The 26,821-nt window shown below is 41.9% G+C and overlaps 1 protein-coding gene across 10 annotated transcripts in view; it reads right to left on the bottom strand.

Moving 5' to 3' along the window:
- PRDM10 (PR/SET domain 10) overlaps positions 1–26,821 on the bottom strand; it is a 71,948-nt gene that overhangs the window by 27,439 nt on the left and 17,688 nt on the right. For 9 of the 10 annotated variants that reach the window (XM_073320984.2, XM_073320989.2, XM_073320982.2 and 6 more), the window contains 10 exons: positions 25,571–25,735; positions 23,624–23,683; positions 19,959–20,078; positions 18,222–18,441; positions 17,393–17,634; positions 16,244–16,447; positions 13,630–13,702; positions 12,589–12,706; positions 11,335–11,464; positions 6,007–6,234 (listed from right to left, as the gene is read on the bottom strand). In XM_073320984.2, the coding sequence (XP_073177085.1) occupies positions 6,007–6,234; positions 11,335–11,464; positions 12,589–12,706; positions 13,630–13,702; positions 16,244–16,447; positions 17,393–17,634; positions 18,222–18,441; positions 19,959–20,078; positions 23,624–23,683; positions 25,571–25,735 (1,560 nt within the window). The remainder of the gene's footprint in view (positions 1–6,006; positions 6,235–11,334; positions 11,465–12,588; positions 12,707–13,629; positions 13,703–16,243; positions 16,448–17,392; positions 17,635–18,221; positions 18,442–19,958; positions 20,079–23,623; positions 23,684–25,570; positions 25,736–26,821) is intronic. The other variant, XM_073320992.2, reaches the window with a different exon arrangement.

Genomic DNA, 26,821 nt, shown 5'->3' with positions numbered 1-26,821 from the left:
GGGAGTGATGTGCACAATTTTTGTATGTTATTTTGTTATTCAATGAATGTGTTGTTTCTGTAAGTATGCTTAAAGATATCTGATAAGCATATTTTAAAATATAAATAAATACATAATATTTTGCATTTACATTCAAAGTAAGTAAACAGCAAATAGTAAAAGTATACCTGATTTTTTAAATTCTCAAGGTTGTAATAGCTGTAGTTGTTATTAGTAACATAGATAAGGGATTTTTTTTTTATAAATTAGTTTTATGTTGACCAGTGTCTCTTTAATTATTGCTAAAGAACCCAGGGTGAAATCTTGGCTCTATTGAAATCAATGACAAAACTCCCATTTGACTTGAATAGGTCCAGGATTTTACCCCCAAAAGTTTCAACAATGAACGTTTGGGAGTAGTTGTTGAAATATATTTATCAACAACCAAGTGATGCCTTTTTAAAAGCTATTTATTTAGAGGCATTACTATGGAGCTTATCACCACAATACCTGTTAATAGTCATTACAAGAAATGCTAAATCACTAGAAAACTAGATATTTAGATGAATCTATATGACTGAACACCAAATTTAAGGAAGTTTTAAGATGGGTAAAATTTGGGACCCAAGGTACTTGAAAATGTTTCTTTCAAATTGCATGCAACTCCATATTAGGTATTTCCTAAGTGGGAACTGTTAAAAGCACTAGACAGAAAGGTTTAAAATATATTGTTATGGTGCACACACTGCCAGACTACTAAAGCCACCGAAGACTAACATAAACTACCAAAATCAGGTACACAGAGGTGCACCAGACAGACTTGAATCAGGTTCTGAGGCCACAAAGGAACAGCCCATTCAATACCCAGCTTAAAGTTTTGGATGATCCATTTAAACATCTTTTAAAGAGCTAATTATTATTAAGTCCTTGCAGTGGATCAGTCTGAAGGGGACTAAGAGAAACTATGCAAACAATAGTTATTGGGATGACACCCAGTTTTGTGCATGATCTGTATACAAAAGAACAAACACAAGACCATCAACAACACAGATTCCATCTGGAGACATTAAGCAGAGGTTGCACAAAACGACATGGAAGGCAATTTTGTTTCGTTCCATTAGGTTAGACACAGGATAAAAACCAAACCTACCTGCAGCTCCAACTGAGCAGGCAGCATTGGGGGAGAGAAAAATATTTATGTTACGAAATGGACCGTAAAACAGAAGACTTGACTTCGGCAGTCTCCTGTGGGTCATTCTCAGTCAGGGCCAGATCTGGAAGTCCTAGCTCAGTCTTCACTCAGGCAAAACTCCCAATGAGAGTTTTGCCTCAGTAAGGACTAAGCAGGGAGTTCAGGATTTGCCCTTCCGTTAATAACTGCCTAGAAGGAGTTAAAGGGTGAAGATGAAAATCACAGATAACCTTTAAGACACAGTGTCTTTCTGCCTTTCATGTTTTGTCAGATATCGTGTTTATTAAAAATTATATAATGAACCCTGCAGAGTCTCAGTGAGAATGAAATGTGCCTGGCAAGAGGTGGTAGCTATGGGAAGATAAAGAGGTTATGGATGCCAGGATCAGATTGCTGAGAAGTAACGGGTAGTGATTTATTTAAGTGCTGTCCTACTGGTCGATACTCGTCAGAATTTAATAATGTCTTACATTTCTATTGTGCCTTTCAGCTTGAAGGATCCCATTGTGCTTTACAAACTGCACCTCTGTCCTGCAAGCTGTTCTGCATGAGTGCAGGGCATCATCCACACGGAGCAACTTTCAGGACCAAGCCTCAGTAAGTACAGCCATTTCTGAAATGCATCCAGAGAGTGGCAACTAACGAACACATTGGATGGTGCACAACAGTGGGCAGGAAACATTTATTTTGACCAAGGACAATGATGTAATCCCCCATGTCACAGTTCAGGGCAACTGCACCTGTATTCTCCCCCTATGTTTCAGCAAGAGCACCCACTGGCTCCCCTGGCCATCACCTCTCTTGAAGGGAGACATGCATCTCATGTCCTTCTGAGAGGGCTATTTTCAGGCTGAGCAGTTCCCTGCCTTCACCGTGTTATTCCCAGCAGAGACAGGCTGCTCAAGCTGGCCTGCTGGCTTTCTCTTCAGAGATGGCTAACAGTGTGACTGCCCACAGGTATAGTTACCACAAAGCTCTTTTTATGCAAGCCTCTTTTATTCTTTAGGTAATAGCACTACAGACAAAACACATTACAAACAATAAAAGAACCTACGCACATGCTAATAGGCTATCAGAGATCACCCCAACTCTAAAATGGGCTCCAGCAGGAGCAGTCCTTCAGCACCCCACCAAGGTTTCAAGTTCATCATAGCTTCATCTCAGAACAAGCACCTAGTGTTATGGTGTCTCATTAGGCCCAGTTCTTCCAGCCCTTCCCTGCGGATTGGGACCCGCCATGGGCCAGGGGTCCTGTCTAGTTGTGGTATCAGAAAGAAAGCCCTGGGCCTGTGTAAAACCAGGCTAATTATCCAAAAGTTGTTTCTTTGTCTGTCGGTCCCTGAAGAATCCAATTTGAACTAGTATATCTGAACCTTTCCAGGGAGGAGCTTCAAAGAGCTGATAACCGGAGGAATTACATTTGCATCCCCTTCCTCCTTGAGGAGTTACATGTGATTCCACTGTAACACATTTTTAATACAATGGACCCCAAAGGTATTAAACCTAATTCAATAAGGTTTAAATTCATTCAATAAAGTTTATCTTAATTCCATAAGGTTTGTCCAGAATATTGTCAGGCTGTCACACCCTACTCTTACAAAAAGTGTCCCACAGGATCTTTCGTGTCCACACAAAACAAGGCAGGACCTCAGTGTTTAAGCTCTGATCTTAAGTCTCCCACAGAGTAAACTCCATGAACTCTACAGAAGGCGGCATGTGTTGACCCTTCCAGGATTTGAACCTACAGTTCCAGTGAATCTCAGTGTTTCAAACTAGAAATTTAAACCATTAAGCCGTTCCCTCTGACTTATAGCCTAAAAATTGTAGCCTTCTTGGTAAGTAGATTTGTACCTTCCCAAAACATGCAGGATGGTCCTGATTTTGACAGGTGCTTTCCAAATGCAAGCCTTATATTTATATTGATTGTTGTAACACTTTGTTATGACAGCTTTGTATCTTTGCCATGTGATGTTGCACAAGTAAATGAAACAGAAAATGTCTCAAGAGAATTATTTACTTCATGGAATACATTCAAAAAGGTGATGTCCCTCCACATGTCTGCTTCAGGCAACAGGTTCTAGAACTGCAAAGGCAAATCAATGCCAGAGCTGTAAACAAGAAATCCAAGAGAGGACAGATAGACAAATCTATGTACTTCCTTCAGTGTGGACCTGATCCAGCAACCATTGAAGCCAATGGAAATCTTTCCATTGACTAATGTGGGGGCTGGATCAAGCCCTACATGCATAGTGCCCTCTTCTGGACCCATTGCCAGCCTTGCAGATGCATAGGTTTATGTTACTATGTTTTTCTCAAGAGACTGCATCCTACAGGATGATATAAACACTAATGCAATGGTACAAGTGTGAATATCCATTAAGAGCTAGTTTATTATTACTGTGTATTGTAATGCAGAAGTCATTTTTTGTTATTTAAAATACAAGAATATTGCTCCCCTTTGTTGCAGATATAAAAGAATCGTGTGTCATTTCTAAAGAATGTCAATTCACTGAACAAGGCACTTTCAGTTACATCTAGGATGCAAATGTCGCAACATATGTAAAAGCTTTATTATTTTTTTAATATTACTCATGCTCCAGGATACCGTTTTATGTTTAATTTCAGAGTGCAACAGAAGGAGACACAGTAAAACTGAGGTTTGTGCCTAATAAAGGCTTGGAAAAAATCACACAAGGCCTCTTCATGATAATTATTTCTTTTAAATCTTTGACTGGAATTGTTTGCCTGAAGAGGGGCAGTCCTACCATCACCTCATGCTTTATTCCTTTCTTAAAAAGGTAGAAGAGGTTCACAAAGCTTGATTTATAAAAATAAAATTACTTTCATGTCTCTCATACAGTTTCTCAACTGTCAGGTCAAGACAAGCGCCAGGTTATTGCTGTTGAGTAAGAAATACTATCTAAGTAATCAGCGTGACTTACAGCTACCTAGGTCCAGGTCCCAGTGGGTAGCCACAAATTTTGTACCCGTTCTTTAAAAATAAATGACATTTTACATATTTGAAACCATAACTTTGGCTTCCCTTTGCTGGTTTATGACATTTCCTAGCCACACACTGTGATAACAGGGTGCAGTGAATTGCACGCACACATTGGAAGAGTAAGTTCTGACAAATTGTCACAGTATGGTGTGAATTTTCATGGTTAAAATCCAAGGCTGAATGACAGAACTGCTCACAGTCTAACATAACCTAGGCAGCCTCTATGCAACCATCCCACATGCAATGCCCACATCCCTTCCAATGCCCTTTGAGTTGAAGAACCTCTGCTTTTAAGAACCATACATCTCTAGGGCTCTGCTAATCAAGGGTTGCCAAATGTGCCAATCTGAAAGGGGAGCTGAGGGAGGAGATCTGTGATACAAACATGTCACTGAGGAATAAATAACCACCACACTCATCTCACTTGTGACCCAAACTCAAGTTTCCAGGAAACAGGCTAATGCATGAGACAAACCAACTCCATCTCTTCCCCGTTACCTCCAAACCAAGAGTGAGACCTTCAGACCTTGTTAAATCCAGTAATTAAAGAAACCCAGTGAAACCACCTCTCTACGTATCACACCCACAGCTGTACCTTTTAGGACAGAAGTTGTACTACTGTATCTTATGCAAAATGAATCAAGACCCACTTGGGAACTGGTCCAATCCTATTTAGTGTCAGAGCTTCAGCAGCTGGCTCCTTACTCTATAATAGTTTGATCACCACTGTCTGCTCCTACCAGCCATGTTCCCAGTGTTCTTGGGTTACAGCTGTCTGGTGCCTTACATAAACACACCATTTCAAGTCTAGTGTTTTCAACAGAGAGGAAGATCGAAAGAAAGACCACTTCACAGAACAGTGACTCCTAGATGCCAAGCATTTTATAAGCTTCACACACATGCATTTTTAGTGTGACTCAGCCAAATTCTATTCTTAGTTAAGTCACTGTATCTGTTAAGTAACACCATCAATGCAGTCACATATACATTGGTGTACAGAGAGTAAAATCTGGCTCAGTGTCCCCCTATAAGAATCATGCATTGTCTCCTTTTTTAATCCTCTCTCTCTATTTCGCTCATCCCCTAAAAATGAAGTCTCAACTTGTTTGCAGCTGTTTCCTTCTGTAATCAAAATTTTACACATGGAGGAGGGGAAAAAAAGATTTTAAGCTACATAAACCAATCTCACAATTACACTGCTTGGAGGATTATTTGCTTGAATCATTTCCCTCCCACACATGGTGGAAAAAGCAGCTCTCTCAGCTGCCGAAAAGCACAGGTTCAAAGTGTTTGCGGTTGGTATGTAAAGTTCTCAGCATAGCTTTTACCCTCATAAAAGGAGGGGGTTTCCTACTCCAAGAAATAATTTTATAATTAAAAATCTTCATCATCATAGGAATGAATGGACACAATGCTCCTTTGGCAATGACTTCTAAAGCCAACACATCTGCGAGACATGCAGATGGTGCTCTGAACAGGCCATTAGTCCATGCCACAGCACTATGATTCGGCCGGCTGTTCAGAGGGCTCCTGCCTGCCAACTTGGATGGACTATGTTTCTATGAAAGAATTACTGTGCTGGAACTGAACCAGCTCCAACTGGTGACCAAATCTCACTAGCATCTCATGACACACTAACTCTTTGTATTAGGTTTGTCTTACTTTCTGAGTGAGGGAGTTTTCTGAGCTCGAGACGCTGTGTTTGGGATTTGAAGACGGACACCACACTGGAGAAAAAGACCAGCTGTTGCCTAACTGGCTAACCAAGCCTTCCACTGGCTAAAGCAAAGTCAGAGGGCGGAAGAGGGCATGGGCCATCATCATCTTCACTTACCCGAATGCGCTTTGCTCGCCGCATATCATCTGCTGTCATGGTGCTCTGCGTAGGCACCGGGCTCTCATCATGCTGCTGCTGCAGTTGCAGTGGATGGCCTTCTGGCTGTTGACCCAGTGCCGACTGCGTCTCTTGCGGCACTGGGGTCTGCTCCTGCTGTTCCAGCCCATTCAGTGTAGCCTGTCCAGCCTCATCAAACTGCCCCTTGCTGGAAAAATCTAGCAAGTCCTGAAATTGCAAATCACACAGCCAGTGATTATTTCCCTCACCCAGTGAGAAAGGCTCTAATAATACTCAGTTGGCAGGTGGTTGGATTGCTGCATATTGTAAAATGATCACACTCATTACACTGGTCTGTACGAGCCTTTTTCCGCTAAAATGTCCCATTGCTAACAGCAGCTCAGGTCCACCAGTGGTAGCAACGTTTGGAGCAGTGGTGTAGCTGGTGATGCTGGTGGAAGCCCGGGTTCTAACCACCATGTTGTTCAAGCCTGCTCATGACACAGGGGTTAAACCACAGGTGGCCTAGCTACATTAGTGCCCTACCATTCCTATCACCAAGGGAGATGAACCTGTTAGCCACAGTGGGAAATTTTAAGGAAAAATCCTAGTGTAGATGAGGCCTCAGGGGAAATACAGAGGGTCTCTCTCTTGTGCAAGTTAATTGTCAAGTGAATTGAAATATTATCGTGTTGTCATGTGCACAGCAAACGAACAGGAGTGGTGAAGCTAGGCGTAAGACACGAGGACATAAAATTGTGCCCTGTTGATCTTCATCTCTGACTCTCAGTCTCCACCTCTCCAGGCAGCAGCAAAACCAAACTGTGTGTTGAGTTTCCATTTGTTACACAGCAGAGCTGCTTTTCTGTTTCTCAGAACCAGTTCAGAAGAGGAGGGGATGTTGGGAATGAGAAGCAGAATGCCCCAAACCCCACATTCTCTTCTCTGACAAATTTCAATAAATATTCTGGGATGGAAGATTCCAATAGCTTTAGAAAAATAATTAATTGTTATATTAACTGCTTACAAAACAACTAAAGAAATTTGAGTGAGATGAAAGCCATGAAATGGGGAGCCAAGGGCATTCAAGCTCAAGAGGTGTCCTGGCAAAGCTCAGCAGTAGGGGGAGGAGAAAGAGAGCACTGCGAGGAGGAATGCATCCAGTTACAAGCCCTGAATGCTCAGTCAGGGGAGACTTTTCATCTGAGGATCCAAGGTTCAAATCCTGGTTTGGTTGATAAATTCCCACAAATTGCTGAACTTGATGAGGAATTCCTGGTTGAAGTTCTGTGCAGGAAGTCAGACTAGATGATGACGATTGTCCTTTCTGACTTTAAAATCTATGAAAGGCTGGGCAAGACAATTCATTTAAGCAATGGATAACCCGCAGCACTGAGTTGAGTCAATGTGAGTCAGGAGGGCATCAGGCCTCTTTCACTGTGCTCCTCAGTGTCATGGCAACTCTCCAACTCTACCACAGCTATAGTGGCTGCAGAGTTTGAGAGCCTCCTATATAAGATGCTGTTCTACACCACATCCACCTCTCCTCCCTAGCAGCGCTGTACACAGCAGGCTCCTATGGCACTCAGAGTTGACATGGCGCAGTGTTCACAGGGTGCCAGTTGTAGAGTGTAGTAGCATTTCTACCCTTTGGACCTACTTAATGATATTTATCTGTGGCCATACCACCCTGAGCCTTGTCTGCTACGACAAGTAGGGTTGTGCCAGATCAGTACTTGGATGGGAGACTTAGACTCATTTACTTTAAGGCGAGAAGGGACCATCATGATCATCTAATTTTCCCTCCTGAATATCGCAGGTGACAGAACCTCACCCAGTGACTCCTGCAATAGGCCCATAACCTCTAGCTGAGCTACTGAAGTCCTCAAATCATGATTTAAAGACTTCAAGTTACCGAGCGTCTACCATGTATTCTACTGCAAAACAGCAAGTGACCCGTGCCTCATGCTGCAGAGGAAAGCAAAAAGCCCCTAGGGTCTCTGCCAATCTGACCGAGGGGAAAATTTCTTTCCGACCCCAAATACTGTGAGCAGTTAGACCTAGAGTATATGGGCAAGACCCACCAGTCACACACCTGGGGAAGAATTCTCTGTAGTAACTCAGAGCCCTCCTTTTCTAGTGTCCCATGTCCAGCTGTTGGAGATACAGCAGAATCCCGTGTATCCGATCTAACTGGAACTAGGGCCAGATCGGATAATCAAAAATTCAGATAATCTGGATAAAGGGAAACTGCAAGGCTGCAGTGCCATCTTGTGGCCACAGGAGAGATCGCCCGCTTCTGGACCTGTGTGCTCTGGTTGTTCAGTTAATACGGAGAGCTGGACAATGGAGGGTCGGACAAAGAGGGTTCTACTGTATGTCCTAATAGCGTCCGTGGATTGGCCATACGCCATTGTAGGCAACCTCATCGTACCATTCCCTCCATAAATTTATCACACTCAGTCTGACAAAAGTCAAGTTTTTTGCGTCTCCCCTTTGAAGGCTCTTCCAAAACTTCATTCCTCTGAGGGTCAGAAACCTTTGCTTAATTTCAAACCTAAACTTGTTGATGGCCAGTTTATACCCATTTGTTCTTGTGCCAACGCTGACCCTTAACTTAAATAACTACTTTCCCTCCCTGGTGTTTATCCCTCTGATGTATTTTTAGAGAGCAATCATCTCTCCCCTCAGCCTTCACTTTGTTAGGCTAAACAAGCCAAGCTCCTTACGTCTTCTCCTGTAAGGCAGGTTCTCCATTTTTCTGATCATCTTCCAGTAGCCCTTCTCTGTACCTGTTCCAATTTGAATTCATCTTTCTTGAATACGGGAGACCAGAACTGCACACAGTATTCCAGTCTCAACAGTCCCTTGTATAATGGTAATAACACTTTCCTGTCTTTAATGGAAATACCTCGCCTCATGCATCCTAGGATTGCATTAGCCTTTTTCATGGCTACAGCACATTGATAGCTCATAGTCATCTTGTGATTGACCAATATACCCTGATCTTTTTTCTCCTCTGCCACTTCCAACTGGTAAATTCCCAGCTTATAGCAAAAATTCTTGTTGTTATTCCATAAACTCATGACCTTTCACTTTGACTTATTATTATTCCATTTTTAAAGGTCATCCAAATCTTCTTGTACGATATTCTGGTCCTCCTCCGCATTGGCAATACCTCCCTACTTTGTGTCATCCACAAATTTTATAAGCAGACTCCTGCTTTCTGTGCCAAGGTCACTAATGAAAACATTAAATAAGATTGGTCCCAAAACCGATCCCTGAGGAACTCCACGAATAACCTCCATCCAGGCTGACAGGTCATCTTTCAGTATGACCCACTGTAGACTCCCCTTTAACCAGTTCCTTACTAACCTTTCCATTCTCATATTAATCCCCATCTTCTCCAATTTAACTAATAGTTTCCACTGTGGAACTGTACAAAATGCTTTACTGAAATCCAGGCAGATTGGATCTGCATTTCCTTTGTCTAGAAAATCAGTTCTCTTTTCAGAGAAAAAGATCATGTTGGTCTAGCACAATCTACCTTTTTAAAAGCGAAGATGTACTTTATCCCAATTGCCATTTACTGCTACCTTTAATGACTCTATCTTTCACAATATGTTCTAACATCTGGCATGCCACGGGGCTCAAACAAACAGGCCTGTAGTTTCCCAGATCACTTTTTTTTTCCTTTCGTAAATATAGATACTTTATTTGCAGTTCTCCAGCCATAGAGTACAACCCCTGAGATTATGGATTCATTAACAATCCTTACTATTGGGTTTGCCATTTCGTATGCCAGTTCCTTAAATGTTCTTGGATGGAGATTATCTGGGACCCGGATTTGGTCCCCCTAAATTCTTGAGTGTGGCTTCCATTTCTGATGTGGTCGTTTCGACTTCCATATCCTTGCTCCCACTAGCCACCCTGCCACTACCCACAAGCTCCTCATTACCCTTATTAAAAACTGAGGCAAAGTATCCATTTAGGTGTGGGCCCATGCCTAGATTACCTTTAGTCTCTACCCTATCCTCAATGCTCAGCTGTCCACTTCTTTCTTCCTTGTTTTCTTCAAATAGAGTTCATCCCATGAGAACAGTCCTCTGTTTGAGAATGCCTACCAGTGGACGAACATCCCAAAGCCCCCTTTATAGCACCATTGCCTGAGCCATCTGTTGGTCATCTTAATCTTGTCTCGCCTTTGCTCTCCTCCTCTAGGGATAGGTAGAATCCCACTAAAGATCACCTGAGCCTCCATTTCTTTAAGCATCTTCTCCAGCCTGGCATAGTCTTCCTTAACACATCCCAGTGAGAATCTAGCAGTATCATTTGTTCCCACATGAATGACAATCAGTGGATTCTTTCCTGCTTTCATTAGGATCCTCTTCAGCCTCAGGTTCACATCCCATACCTTAGCTCCCTTCTGTTCTCCAGATCAGTTCTGGTGACATGTCTATCTGTTCTTCGTAGTTAGGGAGTCCCCAATTAGGTGGACCTGCCTCTTCCTAAGTGTGGCTTTAAAAGATGCAATAGAGTCATTTGTATGCAACGTATGCAATCTTCCCTCTGAGTCAGTACTGAACCAATGCCCCAGCATCACGCCAAAGGGCAGATCACTGCTCCAAATGTCGGTTTTCATCTGAGACAGAAAACTGAACCATTGATCACTTTTGACACTTTTCGTAAAAGAAAGGGCATTAACTCTAGGCCTGATGGTCACTAGAAAGAGTTTGCTGGCAAAGCTATACCAGCAACACTCCCCACCTCCCAGGTGAGGTGCATCTTTTCCTGGCAAAAGAGCGGGTTTTTTGCAGGGATAGCTTATATCAGTTCCCCAAATGAAATAACCTGTACCAGAAAAAGGACCTTTTATGCTGGTATAACTGGATCTAAGGCTTTTGGCTGGTACAAAAATATTGTAAAGAATCACACCCCTAACCAACATTATTATATAGCAAGTTTCTCGAGTAGACCTGGCCCTAGTGTCCCAGCCAAATTCCTAAATTCCCTCTGCAGTTTCAACTGGAGCTGACCTTTTCCACTGTCCACCCTACACAGCTGTGTAATGCTGTCACTGCTGTTGTATTGTTAAACAGCTGCTAGGTTCCATCCCACAGCTGTTTTCCAGTAAGCGGTGAATTGCTTTGGGATAAAAAGTGCTGTAGAAATGCAAGTTAGAAATAAATTACTGTGCTTTCCCCAGGCTGAGGTGCCACGGCCAGAACAATAAAAACTAGTGGCTGAATTCTGCCCCCAGTAACACAGGCATAAATCAAGAGATTACATCATAGATGACATTTTTCTCCCCCGCTCCCCCAAATATACCTGTGTTCCTTCTTCACACTTTTCCCCATTTTCACTGGTTATTTCCAAGCGCATGAATTTCGGTGGGCGCCCTGGCCGTCTGCCTGGCCCAAACCTCCTCTTTCCTCGCCCGCGACCTCTGCCTCTTGCTCTGCAGAACACACAGCGCTCCAAGTTAGAGAAAGAGGACATGGATTTGGATTCCACTCTTTTCCTGCACCTTTTCTAAGCAATCACCCCTGAACTACCCAGACGGTTCAGTAATAATGGCCTCCAGTATATTACAAAATGTGAAGAAACCTTGGGAGCAAAAATTGGGTCTCTGGTTGGTGCATATTTCTATCACCCCTCTAATGGAAATAAAACCCCATGCCAAACAAACATATGTCACTTGATGTGGGACTGTAGGGACAAACAGTGGAGCTACTGGCTCTTATCAAGTCCTCTACAGTGACAGCTAGTAGCAGCCCTCTAGGCATCCTGGAAAACATTAAAGCCTGAAAGCATAACATCTGTCCCAAGAAAGACGCTGCTCTACTGATATCAGACAGCAATCGGAGGGGGTCCATTTTTTACATGGATGTTTTAGCACTCACTTGATAATGAGAGACAGGCAATCAGGTTCGGAAAAAATAAAGAGATATTTTCCCTCTCTCCTGCTGATCTGCCATCCATTTCTAGATTCAAACCTTTCGAGGTTTAAAATGTTTGTGGATATCTTTCTCACTTGTAATTTTTGGACATTTCTGTACTTTCGATTTCTGACCCAACAGGGAGCTGATGCACCAGAAATATCATTAGAAAGTTGGTTCTCTTGAGATTTCTAGCCCAACTCTGTAGACTCAAGAGGTCACGGTAATTTCAATAAGCATCCAAACGGCTAAAATCCTGGCCCTGTTGAGGTTAACGGCAAAACTTTCACTGAATTCAATAGGACAGGATTGTACCCCTACTTCCCACATAATAAGTGCCCTTCCCTTCCTTCATATCACTTCTTAAACAAAGCCACCTATGCCAATCACTTCTCCAGTGATATCTCCCTATATTCTTTTGCCTGAACCATTGTCCCATGTTTGTCTGCGTGGGACTGTAAATTCCTGGGTGTCAGAGGCCCTTTCTTTTACCTGTTCTGTAAAACACCTCGTATATCTACAGTGCTATATAATTGATAATAAAGCCAGATCTTTTGAGATTGACCTATCATTAGTGCTATCAATATACAGGACGTAAAGTGCTGGGAGTTGGGAAACTCAGTTACTGCAAAATCATAAGTACCTGCTAAAGAAGTCCAGCTTCTCATCATGGGAGTTGAGGTGCTGTTGGAGCTGTTCTGAACTCATGAAGCGACGATTGCATTCATAACATGGCCAGTTCTTCTCTTGGTCTCGGAGAACTATATTAAGTTGGAAATATCAATGACAGCATCTCAGTCATCAACAGTTAAATGTCCCAAGTTTTCTCCAAGCCCTTTTGTCCCCAGTAGTCTCTGTGGGACACATTTCCATACTGAAGATTGTGTCTTGCAATCACTCTACCATATAGCTCTATGTGGCTTGCAAGCTTCTCTCTTAGCACCCCTGATCTACAGGCTGACATCAGCTGATTGCAGAAAAATGCAGAGGGTAGTGAATGGGATTGAGGAATATTTATATTGAAGGCCAGAGACAGGTTAAATATTTACACTGCTCTCCTAACAAACTCCCTATATTAAGTTGCATTTCTAAATAACAGATAAGTCTTTCAAATAAATAATTACAAAAATACAGTCCAACATACCCAGAAACTTAAGCTTGGCTTATTGGACCAGCAAAAATCAATTCCTTTGTAGATGTGGTTAAACCTCCTTGAGACTCTGAAGCAGTTATTTAAGACAGGAGGTTGCCTACTGAGGATGTTCTCCTTAGCTTAGGTTAGGTTTTGTTGTATTTTACACTGTCCAACAAAACTTCCCAGAAAAACAACTGCAACACAGATCTATCATACCATTGGTACTTCGAGTACAGGACTCCACCGCCATCAGCGACCTGACATTTCAGAGAAAAGCAACCCCCAGTAATATACCCATATACATGGGGGGAAATTCCTTGCCCACCGTCTGGTAATACTCTGAAGCCCTTAAGCACGAGGCTGAACTATCCTGATTTCAACATGTGTAACAGCAAACGGAGGGCCCCATACTGGAGCTCTGGCATAGGTAAGATTCCTATTTGAATTTTTGCCTGAAGGATTGGGACCACTATAATGGGTTATAAACTTAGCTGCCTCTTTTTAAAACAACAGCCACAGAGAAGGAGGAAAGAGAAAAGAACCAACTACCTTTCCTTTCCTCCTCGGATATGTCATGGATCTTCTGGTTCACAAACTCTGCATAGGAGGCTGCATACCACACCTGGAGCAGACACACAAGGCAAAAAGGCATCTTCTTAGATGAACCCCGAAGTGAGGGGAATTCATTGGAGGCTTTCTTAAGCACTGCATTTAGTCCTCTCATCTGACCCAATAACTTGTATTTCTCCTCTCACCCGCGATAAAGCCTGCTGAGTTCATTGTGCCCCCACTGAGGAATAAAACAGCATTGCTCACAAAGTGTATCCATTTAATTTCCAGGTACCGTTTCCTAATGTGAATCTTCATCTCACACATGGTAACCACTACTTGGAAAGGAAATGAGGTTAATCTTAAACTTAAAAGATGGAATAAATATTTAGCAGGGATTCTTCCAGAAGAGATGGTCGCTTTTCTCTTTACAGACAATATGCAGCATGGCATGCAGAGATTCATTTAAAATGTGTCTAAGGTAATAATGGATTGGAGCATCATGCTCCAGCTTCCTAAAGAAAAACCTGGACTCCCTGTAATTTAGAGAATAGGGATTTAGGAAGCCTAATGAAGAGGGAAGAGCCCTAAGAAAGACAGAAAATTACTACAGCTTGGATAAGGATTTCAGTAGAGGCAGGGTCAAAGTCAGGATTCAGAGGTTACCAACCCATCTCATTAAAAAGACTGAATTTACAAATGGCTTGTTTAGATGATTCTTAAACAGGATTTTAAGCTATATCTACACTAGAGAGCTTACAGCAGCGCAGCTGTACCGATGCAGATCTCTGGTGTAGCCGCTCTATGCTGAAAGGAGAGCGCTCTCCCATCGACATAATTAATCCACCCCCAATGAGCGGCGGTAGCTATGTTGGTGGGAGAAGCTCTCCCGCCGACATAGTGCTGTCCATACCGGCGCTTATGTTGGTGTAACCTATGTCTCTCGGGCAGGGGGTGGGGGTGGTTATTCACACCCCTCAGTGACATAAGTTCTGCAACATAAGCTGTAGTGTAGACAAAGCCTTCAGAGTGAAAGACTTGGGACACGTTTGTGTATTTCACTTCTGGGAGGACCGAGTACATTTCTTACACCCAACTTATTGTTTCATGAATGCCTAATTGGGGAAAGGAAAATATACAATGGAGATATTTTAACTCTCTGTTATCAGCCTGATTTTTACCCCCAAATGGCACGACTAAACCATGAAACACAATTAAGGGCTTGTCAACACGCAGATCTGCGCTGGTTTATCCACAGTGCGATTTCACATTGATTTAGGGCTTGTCTACACTTACATTTTATAGTGCTCTCACTTGCTGGCTCAGGGATCTGAAAAATCCCAGTGCTCAGAGCTATTCCCCTTGAGAAGGTGGATTACCAGGAGCACTGGGAGACCTCTCTCCCAGCACTTGCGTGTGACCACACTCATCCTTCAAAGCGCTGCCATGGGAGCGCTCCCGCGGCAGCACTAGGAAGTTTCTAGTGTAGAGGTAGCCTTAGTTAAACGGGAACAAAAGGCCACATTGACACTGATACTGATATAAACCAGGCTTATATTGATTCAGCTTAAAATGATTTGGAACAGATTTAAAACAAAAAATGTCACTCTTACATCAAAATAAAAGTGTCTCTACACAGGGTTTTGCACTGATTTCAGAACTTGGATTTAAAACAGATTTATGTTAAACTATTGAAACTTCTGTGTGTAGACAAGGCAGGCGATTGGGGGCCGGGGGGGAGAAGGACACAGACAAAAGCAAGAAAATTCCTGACAGCAGCAATCAGCCTTCTAATTAGTTCTCAGAATAGATGTTTGAAATTAAAGCAGCCTCTCCCAACCATCCCGCACTAAGCTCAATTGAATTAAAATGTTTTCAGTCTGGAACAAAAAGTAACTTCAACATGTTCTTAACCAGAAACCTAAAAATTAGATTCCATGTGCGGAGTGTAAGTTTAAAAAGTCACAGGAAAGTTGAGTGAAGTAAGAGACCTCATTAGTTTACAGAGCACTAGTACTCCAGCAGCCAATGATGTTCATGTGCGGGTGGGACGAAGTGGAAGAGGAAAACAGAGCATAAAGCTGCTGCAGTACTAGTTAGGTTATAATCAGAGGAGTACAAGTCAAGATGGCTGCTAAGAGTACACTACGAGAGAGAGAGAGATCATTTGTATACGTTTTATTTTAAGCTTCCTCACTTAGGATCTGATCGGATGATGAAGTGAGCTGTAGCTCACGAAAGCTTATGCTCAAATAAATTGGTTAGTCTCTAAGGTGCCACAAGTCCTCCTTTTCTTTTTGTGAATACAGACTAACACGGCTGCTACTCTGAAATCTGTCTCCTGACTTCAGTGGACTGTGGATCAGGTCCCATATGCTTTACCAAGCTAAAAAGGTTAAGAAATTGCTCAGACTATTTTAGAGCAACAAATGCTAATGCTAAAGGCTTTGTCTACACTAAAGTAACAACCAAGTCCAGGGATAACAGGGTTTCAATTTGTAGCATAGGTGGGATTTTAACTGCATTGGGTATTTGGGTTATTTTCTACAATTCAATTTACATTCTTTCCCACTATGAAGGGGAATCATGATGGGTGAGCACTGAAGTCTCTTACCTTCAGTTCCTGTTTGGGCTCCACATTCTTAATTGTTGTATAATAAATATGGTGGCCATACTGGTATGCCACCAGGTTCTGCTCCAGGTGGTTCTGGGCTGGACGCACAAACATCATCCAGTTACAAAGCGCCTCACTGGACAGCTCAAACCACAGATCCTCTTGTAAATCCCTGTCTTTTCTGTCACCTTTCTCAAGAGACACCTAAGGCAAAAACCAAAATACACAGAGTAGTCGACATTCCACAGTGGTCACATAAAACAAAGGAACCTGAGCCTTTAAAAATCTGTTCTGACAACGACAGCTTCTCCATGAGGAAGGTAATGCAGCCAGAGCTGAGATTTTCACTTTCCCCACAGGACTCCGGCAACAGATGGAACTTAGGAAGGGGCTTAAAAATAGACACAGATGGGATCCATGATTATAAGGGACATGCAAAGACAGTGGTCCCTTCCTCAGATGGTGAGTGAAAGAAGTATGTTCATTCATCTATACCTGATGTACCTCTGCAAATGGGCCATGGAAGCTGGAGATGGCAAAGACCTAATGTATTAGGTTATATGGACTAGTGGTCATCAGTCGGTGCCTCTACAGATTCTCAAAGCTCTTTGTGGCCTTACCTCCACTGAATACAGGAGTACTCCCTGCATCCAAATCAGTGAGCAAATAGATCAGAGCCATTCAAATCCCTCCTCTTTTATCCAAACAGACTTGAAAAAGGGAGAAAATCCCCCTTCTGTTTAGAAGTCAGGGGAGGAAGAGGCAGAAAGAAGAAATTTGGCAACTGAAGTCACAGCATGCCACAAAGCAATGGCTGCAAAATGTCCTGAGACGGAGTTGCAACGTTTGTGTTGACACTCTGCTTTAAGTCTACTAACAGTGAATCATGTGTGTCACAGCACAATAGAATCAGGATGTGGACCTTGACTATTTTATGGCTCCCTGCAACTACCTTGGATGACTAAGTAGCTCTCTGGCTGTACATGGTTGGGAACAGTTGCACTGCAGTAAGCTGAAGGTGTCAGGAGAACACCTCTGATAAAGTCAGAACAACAGATTCTAGGGCATGAAAAACAAGTAGGTGTAAGGTGTCTCTCTTTCTCTCTCTCTCTCTCAGACACACACACACACACACCCTCAGAGTGTTACCTTTAAATGGATGTAGCAGTCTTTCAGTTCAGTTTGTCTGACCAGAGGTCCCTCCACGGGGCCAAACTGTGTGCGTTTGGGAATGCGTCTTTTGGAGAACACTCCCCCCAGGAACCTGTCTATATAGAGCACCAGGGGGAGGCTGGCTCTTGCTCTGGTCAGCACTGGCCGGTTTGGGATTGGGTGCAAGGGTCCATGTTTCGGACACACCGAGGGATGTGAGTTATTACACTCTTCACACCCTGCAACACAGTCAGAGAGGAAATGAATAACTGACATGAATTCCCATGCACTGGCATAAAGAAAGGCCCTTACACATAAGATATGATTTCCCTTTAACCGCCTCTGACCTGAATACTTGCCAGAAACTGATGCAGGTACCACAGCACTCAGGCCAATGGTCTCTTTATGCTTTAAGAAGGTTGTCATCTTAAAGCGAAACATAGAAGAGAAGCCTCCCGTTTTACTTATAAGCAAACAGTGCACTCACTCCTTGAAAGCTTCTCAGAGGCCCCAGCTCATGGAGAATGCAGCTGCATACTCTCAAAGTCAGATAGGCTGGTGTGAGTATATATGCTTCTAGGTGCAATCTGAGGTGTTGGCTATGACCTCTAAAGCCCTACATGGTCTTCGACTCCACTTACCAAATGGTTGAGAAAGGTAAGATTCCTATTTGAATTTTTGCCCGAAGGATTGGAACCACTATAATGGGTTATAAAGTTAGCTGCCTCTTTTTAAAACAACAGCCACAGAGAAGGAGGAAAGAGAAAAGAACCAACTACCTTTGGGGGAAGAGGGCAATAAACTAAATGCTTCCTCTTATGCTTACACAGATCATGGGGGTCAAAGGGTCGAGGTGGATCTGGGTCCCATTCATCCAAGTCGGTGTCTTCCCCGTCTTCGTCTTCATCTTCATCATCCTCGTCATCGTCATCCTCTTCCTCTTTCGTTTCCATCCTCCCCATTGGGTTCTGGAGAGGTGCTAAAGGATCAGAACTATCCACTGCCTCCATAGGAGGTAATACCTGGTTATGCACTGGTAATGATGCCTGAGGAAAAAATTCACAACACAGAGTTAGATGGCTCTCCTATCCAGAGGGGATCAAAGCTCACAATTAGATCATCACCTTTAACACAAAGGCAAGAAAACAAAATTATTGACAATCTACTCTTCACCTGTTTGTTTCCTTTGGTAACCAAACAGAGAAGGAGAGAAAGTGAAATCATGTGTATATCACTGCTGAGGCTATGTGCCCTGTAATGCTTCACTGTTCACAGTACTGTGAACCTTGCCCAGTAGGCGCGTTGTGAAAATATCTACCTAACCCCATAAAAGAGTGACATGTGGGGAGGATGCATCAAATGAGAGGAATTTTGAATCTTCACAGAGGGTCTTAGCAACTAAACAAATCCCACTCCCTATCTGTGCTTGAAGAAAGTACCTTGGGTCTCCATGGGCTAGTTTAATTTATTTTGATTTATAAAATGCAATTATTCAATGCTCTGGCATATGATCTTCTCCCTCCTATCACGAAAGCAAATGAAAACAACACCTGACATACACACAGAGGCAGAGTTCACACACTCTCTCTCTCTCTCACACACACACACTTTATCTCACATGCACATGTGTACACACACATACACACAGAGGCAGAGTTCAATAAGGCAGTAGATAATTAAGATCTAAAACCCTAACAACATAAGATAATGAGGCTGATTCTTAATAGCTAAAGGGTATTTGGTTTTAGCTCCGATTTTAATGAAGATTTACTTTCTCTTCACCCACACAAAAAAGCAGAGGTAAATTCTACACAATGTACAAAAATATCCAACCTCCAAAACAGGTATCTCAGACAGAGAATAAGAAAGATTATATATTGTAAAACCGGTCTTAACAGACTACCAAAAAGAGACCAACAGTCACTGGTCACATATAATAGTAGGGATTACTAAATTTGATACTCAAAGCCTTTGGAGAATACTTTAAAGCGGGGTTCTCAAACTTTATTGCAACACAACCCACTTCTGACAACAAAAATTACTTCCTGACCCCAGGAAGTGGGACTGAAGCCTAAGCCTGCCCGAGTCCCACCACTCCGGACAGGGGGGCCAAAGCTGAAGCTCAAGGGCTTCAGTCCCAGGCAGGGAGCCTGCAATCTGAGTCCTGGCGCCCAGGGCTGAAGCCCTCAAGTTTTGGCTTCAACCCTGAGCAGTGGGGCTTGGACTTCAGCCAAAGTTTAACCCAGCCCTGGTGACCCCATTCAAAGGGGGTCCAGACCCACTTTGGGTTCCCGACCCACAGTTTGAGAACCGCTGCTTTAAAGTGATTGCTTCAGATAGAACAGTCCCTAGAACATGTTTCACTATACATTAAACAAATATCCCTCACCCCCTCAAAAAAGTCCCACATTGCATGACAAGACAGTGGAAAGCTGTAGAAGCCTTCACTAAAACTCTTTTTGCATCGCTTCCTGCATCAGGACATATTTAATCATCTGTTTCCATGGAGCAGTGAAATCAGAGTACCTTTACATTTAAAAGAAATGGGGTCCTGGCAACTTACTCTGTCTGCTTGTGGACCCTGCTCCAGAGCCATTTGCTGCGGGGATTCGGCAACGTTGCCAAGCACAGAGAGGTTGGTGGAATTCATGCTCTGAGCAGCAGCAGGCAAGAGCACAGTTACCTAAAATCATAGGCACTCATTTTAGCACTGCAGCATTTCCATCAGTCACTTACATATGGGCAATGCCCTGCATACAAAGCTTCTTGGAGCTCTTCACAAGATGAAAAAAATGCAGAGTTCTAAAGGTGTTTTTGGTGCAGATGATGGGCCTGAACAAAGCACCTGGACCCAAGCATTCCTGAATTTGAGGGAAAGGGTTTTGAATCCAGATCTGAATTTTGCAGCTTTGGAATAGTCCATCTCCAGCTTTCAGCTTTAATTTAAGGTCCTTTCCAGTCTGGGATTAAAACCATGCTAGGTGCAAGTGTGCTTAAATGCCCTTTAGCTAGCTGGCTCCTGCTAGAACTAGTGCACCAGGGACTTTATTTTTTCTTTTATTCTTCCCATATACACACTTTTCCCTCCCTTTTCCTTTCCCTTGCAACAAAGACTATAGCTCCCTAATTTCTTCTCTGTTTCTTTTCCTTTAACAAGCCAAGGGACAATACATTAAAGAAACTAGTAATAATGAGAATAAGTTGAGAGATGAAGCCCTCAAAACTTGGGATTCCAAAAGTTAGCATTATCTACTGCCCCCCTTAGTTGGCCACATGGCACGTGCAGTATTTTTCTATTCTTTTTTCCTTTTTATAGTAACGCACATCTTAATTTACAGTATTATTGAGTGTATTAATTTTCTTCTCCCATAGAACAATTTAGCTGTGTAAAACTGCTGAATTAACATTACAGGAATGACCTTTCCTGACTTCTGAGTGCTGCTTTCTACTTATCCGTGCAGGTATTTTACATGATCTTCATCACTGTCCTGTCTGAACTTTCACCTTTCTTAACCATTACCACTGCACTGGCGCTTGTGTTGTATATAATTATATAAGCAGTCTTTCAACTGAGACACAAACCCTTGTCCATCTATAGAGAGGCCTTGAGAGAACTAAATGATGATCAAAAACCAGACTAAAGGTGTGCAGTCAAGAGCAGAGAGGGAGGAAGTCCCTCTTATAGATATATACATGGAGGTGGTATATGTTTTCTAATTCTAGTTCTGCTCTAAAAGAGATAATATTAGAACAGCCCAGGCTTCCCTATGGGCTAGAGTGGGCACAACAGAACGGATGCATTGGCTAGTATATTAGGGCTTGTCTACATTACACGCAGGATCAACAGGCAGCGATCGATCCAGCTGGGTCGATTTATCGCATCTAGTCTAGATGCAATAAATCAACCGCTGTGCACTCTCCCGTCAACTCTGGTACTTCACCGGAGCGAGAGGTGCAGGCAGAGTTGACGGGGAGCATCAGCTGTCGACTCAACGCAGTGAAGACACCGCGGTGAGTAGGTCTAAGTTCGTTGACTTTAGCTACATTATTCACGTAGCTGAAGTTGCATAACTTAGATCGATCTCCCCCCACTTAGTGTAGACCAGGCTTTAGAGAGCTGTAAATTAGTGCAATTCCCCAAAAGGCTAAAAAGTATTCTCTCAGGGAACAGACAAAAAAAAAAAAAAAAAACACCCAAAATACATGGATACTCAAGTTCCTAGTTCCTTTGAGTTTGTTGTTGTTTTAATTGGTCTAATTTATAAAATTGCTTTCAAATTAGGGCTGCAGAGAACAGTGTGAAAATGACCAGGATTCAGCCAAGAAGACAGCTGAAATTAACTGTCGGGTATTGACATTTCCTGATGCCAAATGGCAATGCAATAGGCATCATTATTCAGTGGCATGCCTCCAGACCTGCCAGCAATGAGGCGTTCACACAAAGCTTGTGTCTGTGCATATATCATATTAGCACCTCCATATATATCACACTTCAAACACATTGTTACTCTCATCTCCATTACACGCATTGTAAGGAATCAACATTACTTTTAAAAAAAAACTTGGAATGGCCCTTTCATACCAAGTTCTTTTGAAAGACAGGAGGAGCCTTCACTATCATTTTAACTGCTATGATTAGCTCAGATTTCACACAGGAAATGTGTATGTATAACACTCGCAGAAGCAGCAGCTGCTCTAATGATATGATAATGGTTCACAAAAAACATGGAAGTCCTATCCTGGGAAAATTATGATATTAAAAGATGTTGGTGTAGGGGCGGGAACTTGGTGGGAGGGTTGGGGATATAGAGATAAAGTGCTTAGTACTCACGTGGCATATCCTGTCATTATCAGGAGATACCGTATGTATGGGGATGGGAGCCAGTATCTTTGCTGTGTTTTAAGTGTATAACTTGCATTGTGTACATAAGGTTTCTGATTTTAAGTTTGATCATACATTTACAGCTAAAAGCCTGCTGAAAAAACACAGATTAAACAGACAATAATAAGGGTGGGGGATGTTTGTTATTTTTAAATGTGAATCCAATCTAATAAAAAATGCCAGACTGGCAACTATGGACTGCAATCCTCTATTCACAGAATAGGTGGAGCACAGACAACAGCACTGAAAGCTTTCTTCACAATTCTACCAATGTGCCTCAACCCTGATTTGGAGGGTCTCTTTCTAGCAGTGAGAAAGGACCTTGTTCTCTGTCTCCGTTCATTCCTTCGAGTCTCTGCTGAGGCTGTCAACAAGGTTGCAGGATAGAGTCAATTGTAGTGGTAGCTTTTATACTGTGGAACTGATTGAGAGCTACCATTTCACTTCATACAGATTACGAAACAGCTATCAAATGGTAATGATTTTTAAATCAGTAATGACTAGGGCTGACTTTGAACCAATAACTTAGAAGTGAAAGTATCCATATCTTATTACCATTTCCTTGAACTATCCAGTCCCTAGATATATATTAGATACAATGAAAAACAATCCTTCCCCACCCACCCAGAAAAAAAAAATCTTACATCATCCAGCCTTCACAACCACAGTTCTCAATTTCATGCTGCTCCCAGTCAATTTCAAACTGGTGAGCACATCAAGCAGAAAGCCTGGAATACACATATCAGACATGGACCAAGTAATTTAACCATTTAGCCCTTACAATCACTTTCCTAAGAAACACCTGAGAAATGTTTGGCAAATTAAGCACTGGATCCATAGTCCATTGACATCAGTAGAAAGACTCCATTGACTTTAATGGTCTTTGGATCAGACCCTGTATGAGGAAACTTAGAAGCCCTGGCTACCTGTGACTACACTAAAAACCAAAAGAAGTAACAAAACAAAACAAAAAAATCACACAGATCGATTCTCCCATTTAAAGGGACACTGTTGAGGGATTTTTCATAATATTAAGGAGAAACAAATCAGAGTAGTAGTAATATAACTCCTTTAAAGCTTAAAATTGAATTCTGCTACAATTTTTCTACTCATTTACACACACATTGGTCAAGATAGCACTGGCTTGTTATTGTAAGGTTGGTTGCTCGTGATCACCAAGAAGCTGGTACTGAATGACTGAAAGAGAACACGATTTGTTTTGGACATAACTCAAAGTATCACAGTCTAATACAAAATCCACAGTAGAATACACAGTGCCCCTTTGCATTCCCTGAGAATTCCTTCACTGTAGTATTCAGGATCCAATAGAAAAAAGTGCTTCTCACCTGCTGTGTTGTGGCATCCTGCTGGACATAAGCCACTTGGGACGGGTCTGTAAACAGAGTCTAAACAAAGCGAAAAAGGCTTACCAATCAGGCCTCAATTTACTACCAAATCACACAAGGAGAATTACTGTCCTGTTAAGACGCAACCTATGTAAGAATTATTTATTTTATTGAAGTTCTAAAGTGCATATTACTGTGGCAGCTGTATTCAATTTATACCAGTAACCCTATGTATGTAGAAATTAAACTGAAACCAGTGGCCTCCATATAGACTAGTGGCAGCTCCATAAAAGGATAATAATTTCACATTAATATAGCACCTTTCATTCAGATACCCAACAGGTGTTTATAGACTTTACTGATCGTATATATGGAATAATATTTTTCTCCATTGCTAAAGGGTAACAACCTCTAGGATGAAATACAACAGCTGTTTAACAGTACACAGCAACACTACAGAACAATTTAGGGCAAGAATTTAGACATATTGGATTCAACTGAAATTACAGGGGGATTTAGAGAGGTAAAATGGAATTGAGCCAGGATCAAAGAAGTTGGAGACTACTAATTCCATCATTCTGCAAGTGTGGGAGAAGATGTATCAAATAGCTCCTATATTTAAACAATCTTTAATGGCGACAAGTGGTCAGGAAGTTGGGTTTTAGTTTCATGTGAGAAATGACACCTCCAGCATTGTTTTGATAACTAGAAGGAGTGCCACCCAGTGAACCACAGTCACTGCTTTTCACAGCATCTGGGAAGAGAAAACCCTAGGAAAACTAAGTACTGACCAAGGTCAACTCTACTTGGCTTCTGAGATTTAAAAATATCACAGCTTGAAGGGGTCTGGCTGTAGGTTGAATAAACACAATACGGTAAAAACTCAATCCGTGCTTTATAATGCACTGTGCTCAGATTTAAGTTACTGTCCTATTTACAAACTACAGCATCTAAGTCTGAGGGCCTTTTGAGGTCCATGATTAGTAACTTTCTAGGCAATTTCCACTTGTGAGCCATCTCCTCTCAACACCTCAGTCCCTCACTACTTTGTTCTCAAACTGGATGGGACTTGAAGACTGCTGGCAGCCTATGCACCATAGTATGAGAAACTCTGTATATACTAGCTCAGAGCTGTATGACATAGGTGGAAAATGAGGCAAAAGGCAACTCTGGTGTTGCCCCATATACCAAATACAGTTCCTTTACAATGTTAATATGAATGCTGCCATATCAGCAAAGGGATTAAATGCTCTTGACAAGGACTCTCTCCCTTTAAATATATTATATATACACATGGTGATTTAGATACATACATATATATATCACATAAACTATATACTATCAGGAACAGCAGTTATTAGATATTTATTTAATCTAATAATTATGCAGGACAAAAATCAGGCCTCTGAAATCAATTCTTTTGCCTAAATAAGGATTATTGGGTTAGAGCCAATGCTTTCAGATCCTATGACAAGAAGTGCTGTGCAAGTGCAGACTCTATTATTATTAATTACCAGAACTGTGCTGTGCAAAATAAGGAGACTGTTTCCAAGAAAAGCATGGATTAAGCAGCACCTCTTCCCTCTCCTAAGTATTCACAACCTACAGCTTTTAGCATTTTATATATATATATAGTGCAGGCAGAATTTCTCCAGTGATTAAAAACACCTTTGATTTAATTACAGTCCAGTCTAACTGAAGTGCAATAGCCAGTACTTTGTGGTTAATAGCCCCGACATCCCTTGATTACCACATATGCAGAGTTGACTGGAATGAATAGTACATACTCCCTCTTCACCAATGGTTAGAGAGGTGGCTATGCACAGCTGATGGCCATTAATACAAACCATATAACTTTGCAGGTAGCTGGCTTTAATCCTGAATTAAATTATTACTCTGTAAGGCCCAGAGGGGGCAGAAAGGGGACGGATGTGGAACTACACGTGCCTGCGTAGCCTCCACAGGATGGATGTAAACCAACGTGTGCTCCGAGGTGTCCACTGAGGTGTAAGAGGTGCCATCTGCTGTGTAGACCACCTGCTGCGGGGGACGGTCCTGATCATCACTGTACACAATTTGTGCCACTGTTCCACCTTCAGGGACAAAGTGCACCTGGAGAAGAAATGAAGATGATATCCTTAAATAAATGTCTCTGTGAAAGTGTCCACAAACACACTCAGAATAGCCAAATTCATCATGTAAAGGCCTCCTGAGTCCATTCTACATAGCCAATTGTTATGGACATAACACAAAAATCATTGTATAATTTGAACTGAGAAGCCTAATCTAAATGCCAGTGAGGTAGAAACCTGGACATAAAAATCACTACAACTTTTCCTTTTTACTCTGCATTTTAACTAGAGACATAAATATTTATACACAGCCATCCCTAACACTTAGTTCTTGGATCATTCTTCTCCCTTCTGATTTTTGCAAAAAGAAGTAGATATGATACAGGACAAGCCTTGTTAATTGTTTATATACTTTTTCAATTTATTTTAATGCAATCTTGTGGATTTATATTATTTCATTCACTCAGTTTTGTATTTGGATGGTAATTATTTAGTTCTTATTTGAACAGCTAAAATAGTTCATTAACTTACTGATGCTGCTGCAAATGATACTACTATATCTGTGATATTAGAATGTGATATGTGGGACTGTTTCCCTGTAAGATGTACATTCATAAAGCTATTTGAATGGGAAAAAAATATAATCGCAAAAACTATTTGATGCTCCTAAAGCTGCTAATGGGATATAGAGACTGCACCTCCAGGCCAGCAGTTCATATCTACCCAGGTAGTGACTGGAAATTGTTGTCCACGGTGGCCTGTCTGAAATGAGTTGTTCTCAATCTTGTTGCCAGTAGGCAAGTGTTCTCTTCTTGACAACTTTGAGCTGAAGTGCTCAGCATTTTTGAAAACTGGGCCATTTATTTAGACACCTGAATATGGAGTGAGGAACCTAACTTTAGATCTCTATTTCCAAAGTATCTTAGCCAAAGTATACGCAGGTACTGCACTTTCACAGAGTTTGAAATAAAATTAATCTTATTTTATTAAAACTTGTTATAAAATAATTGATTTTGCTTGATCTTTTGGGATATTTTTCTAAGAAAAAACATAAGCATCTTAGTTTAGGCACTACTGTAGATCTTGTAAAATAAAATGCCATTTCAAAACTAATAACAATGATGAG

The sequence above is a fragment of the Lepidochelys kempii genome, chromosome 22 (genome assembly GCF_965140285.1).
Source record: "Lepidochelys kempii isolate rLepKem1 chromosome 22, rLepKem1.hap1, whole genome shotgun sequence".
Lineage (NCBI taxonomy): Eukaryota > Metazoa > Chordata > Testudines > Cheloniidae > Lepidochelys > Lepidochelys kempii.
The sequence above is the reverse complement of the archived record's forward strand: the minus strand, read 5'-3'. Positions and strand labels throughout refer to the sequence as shown.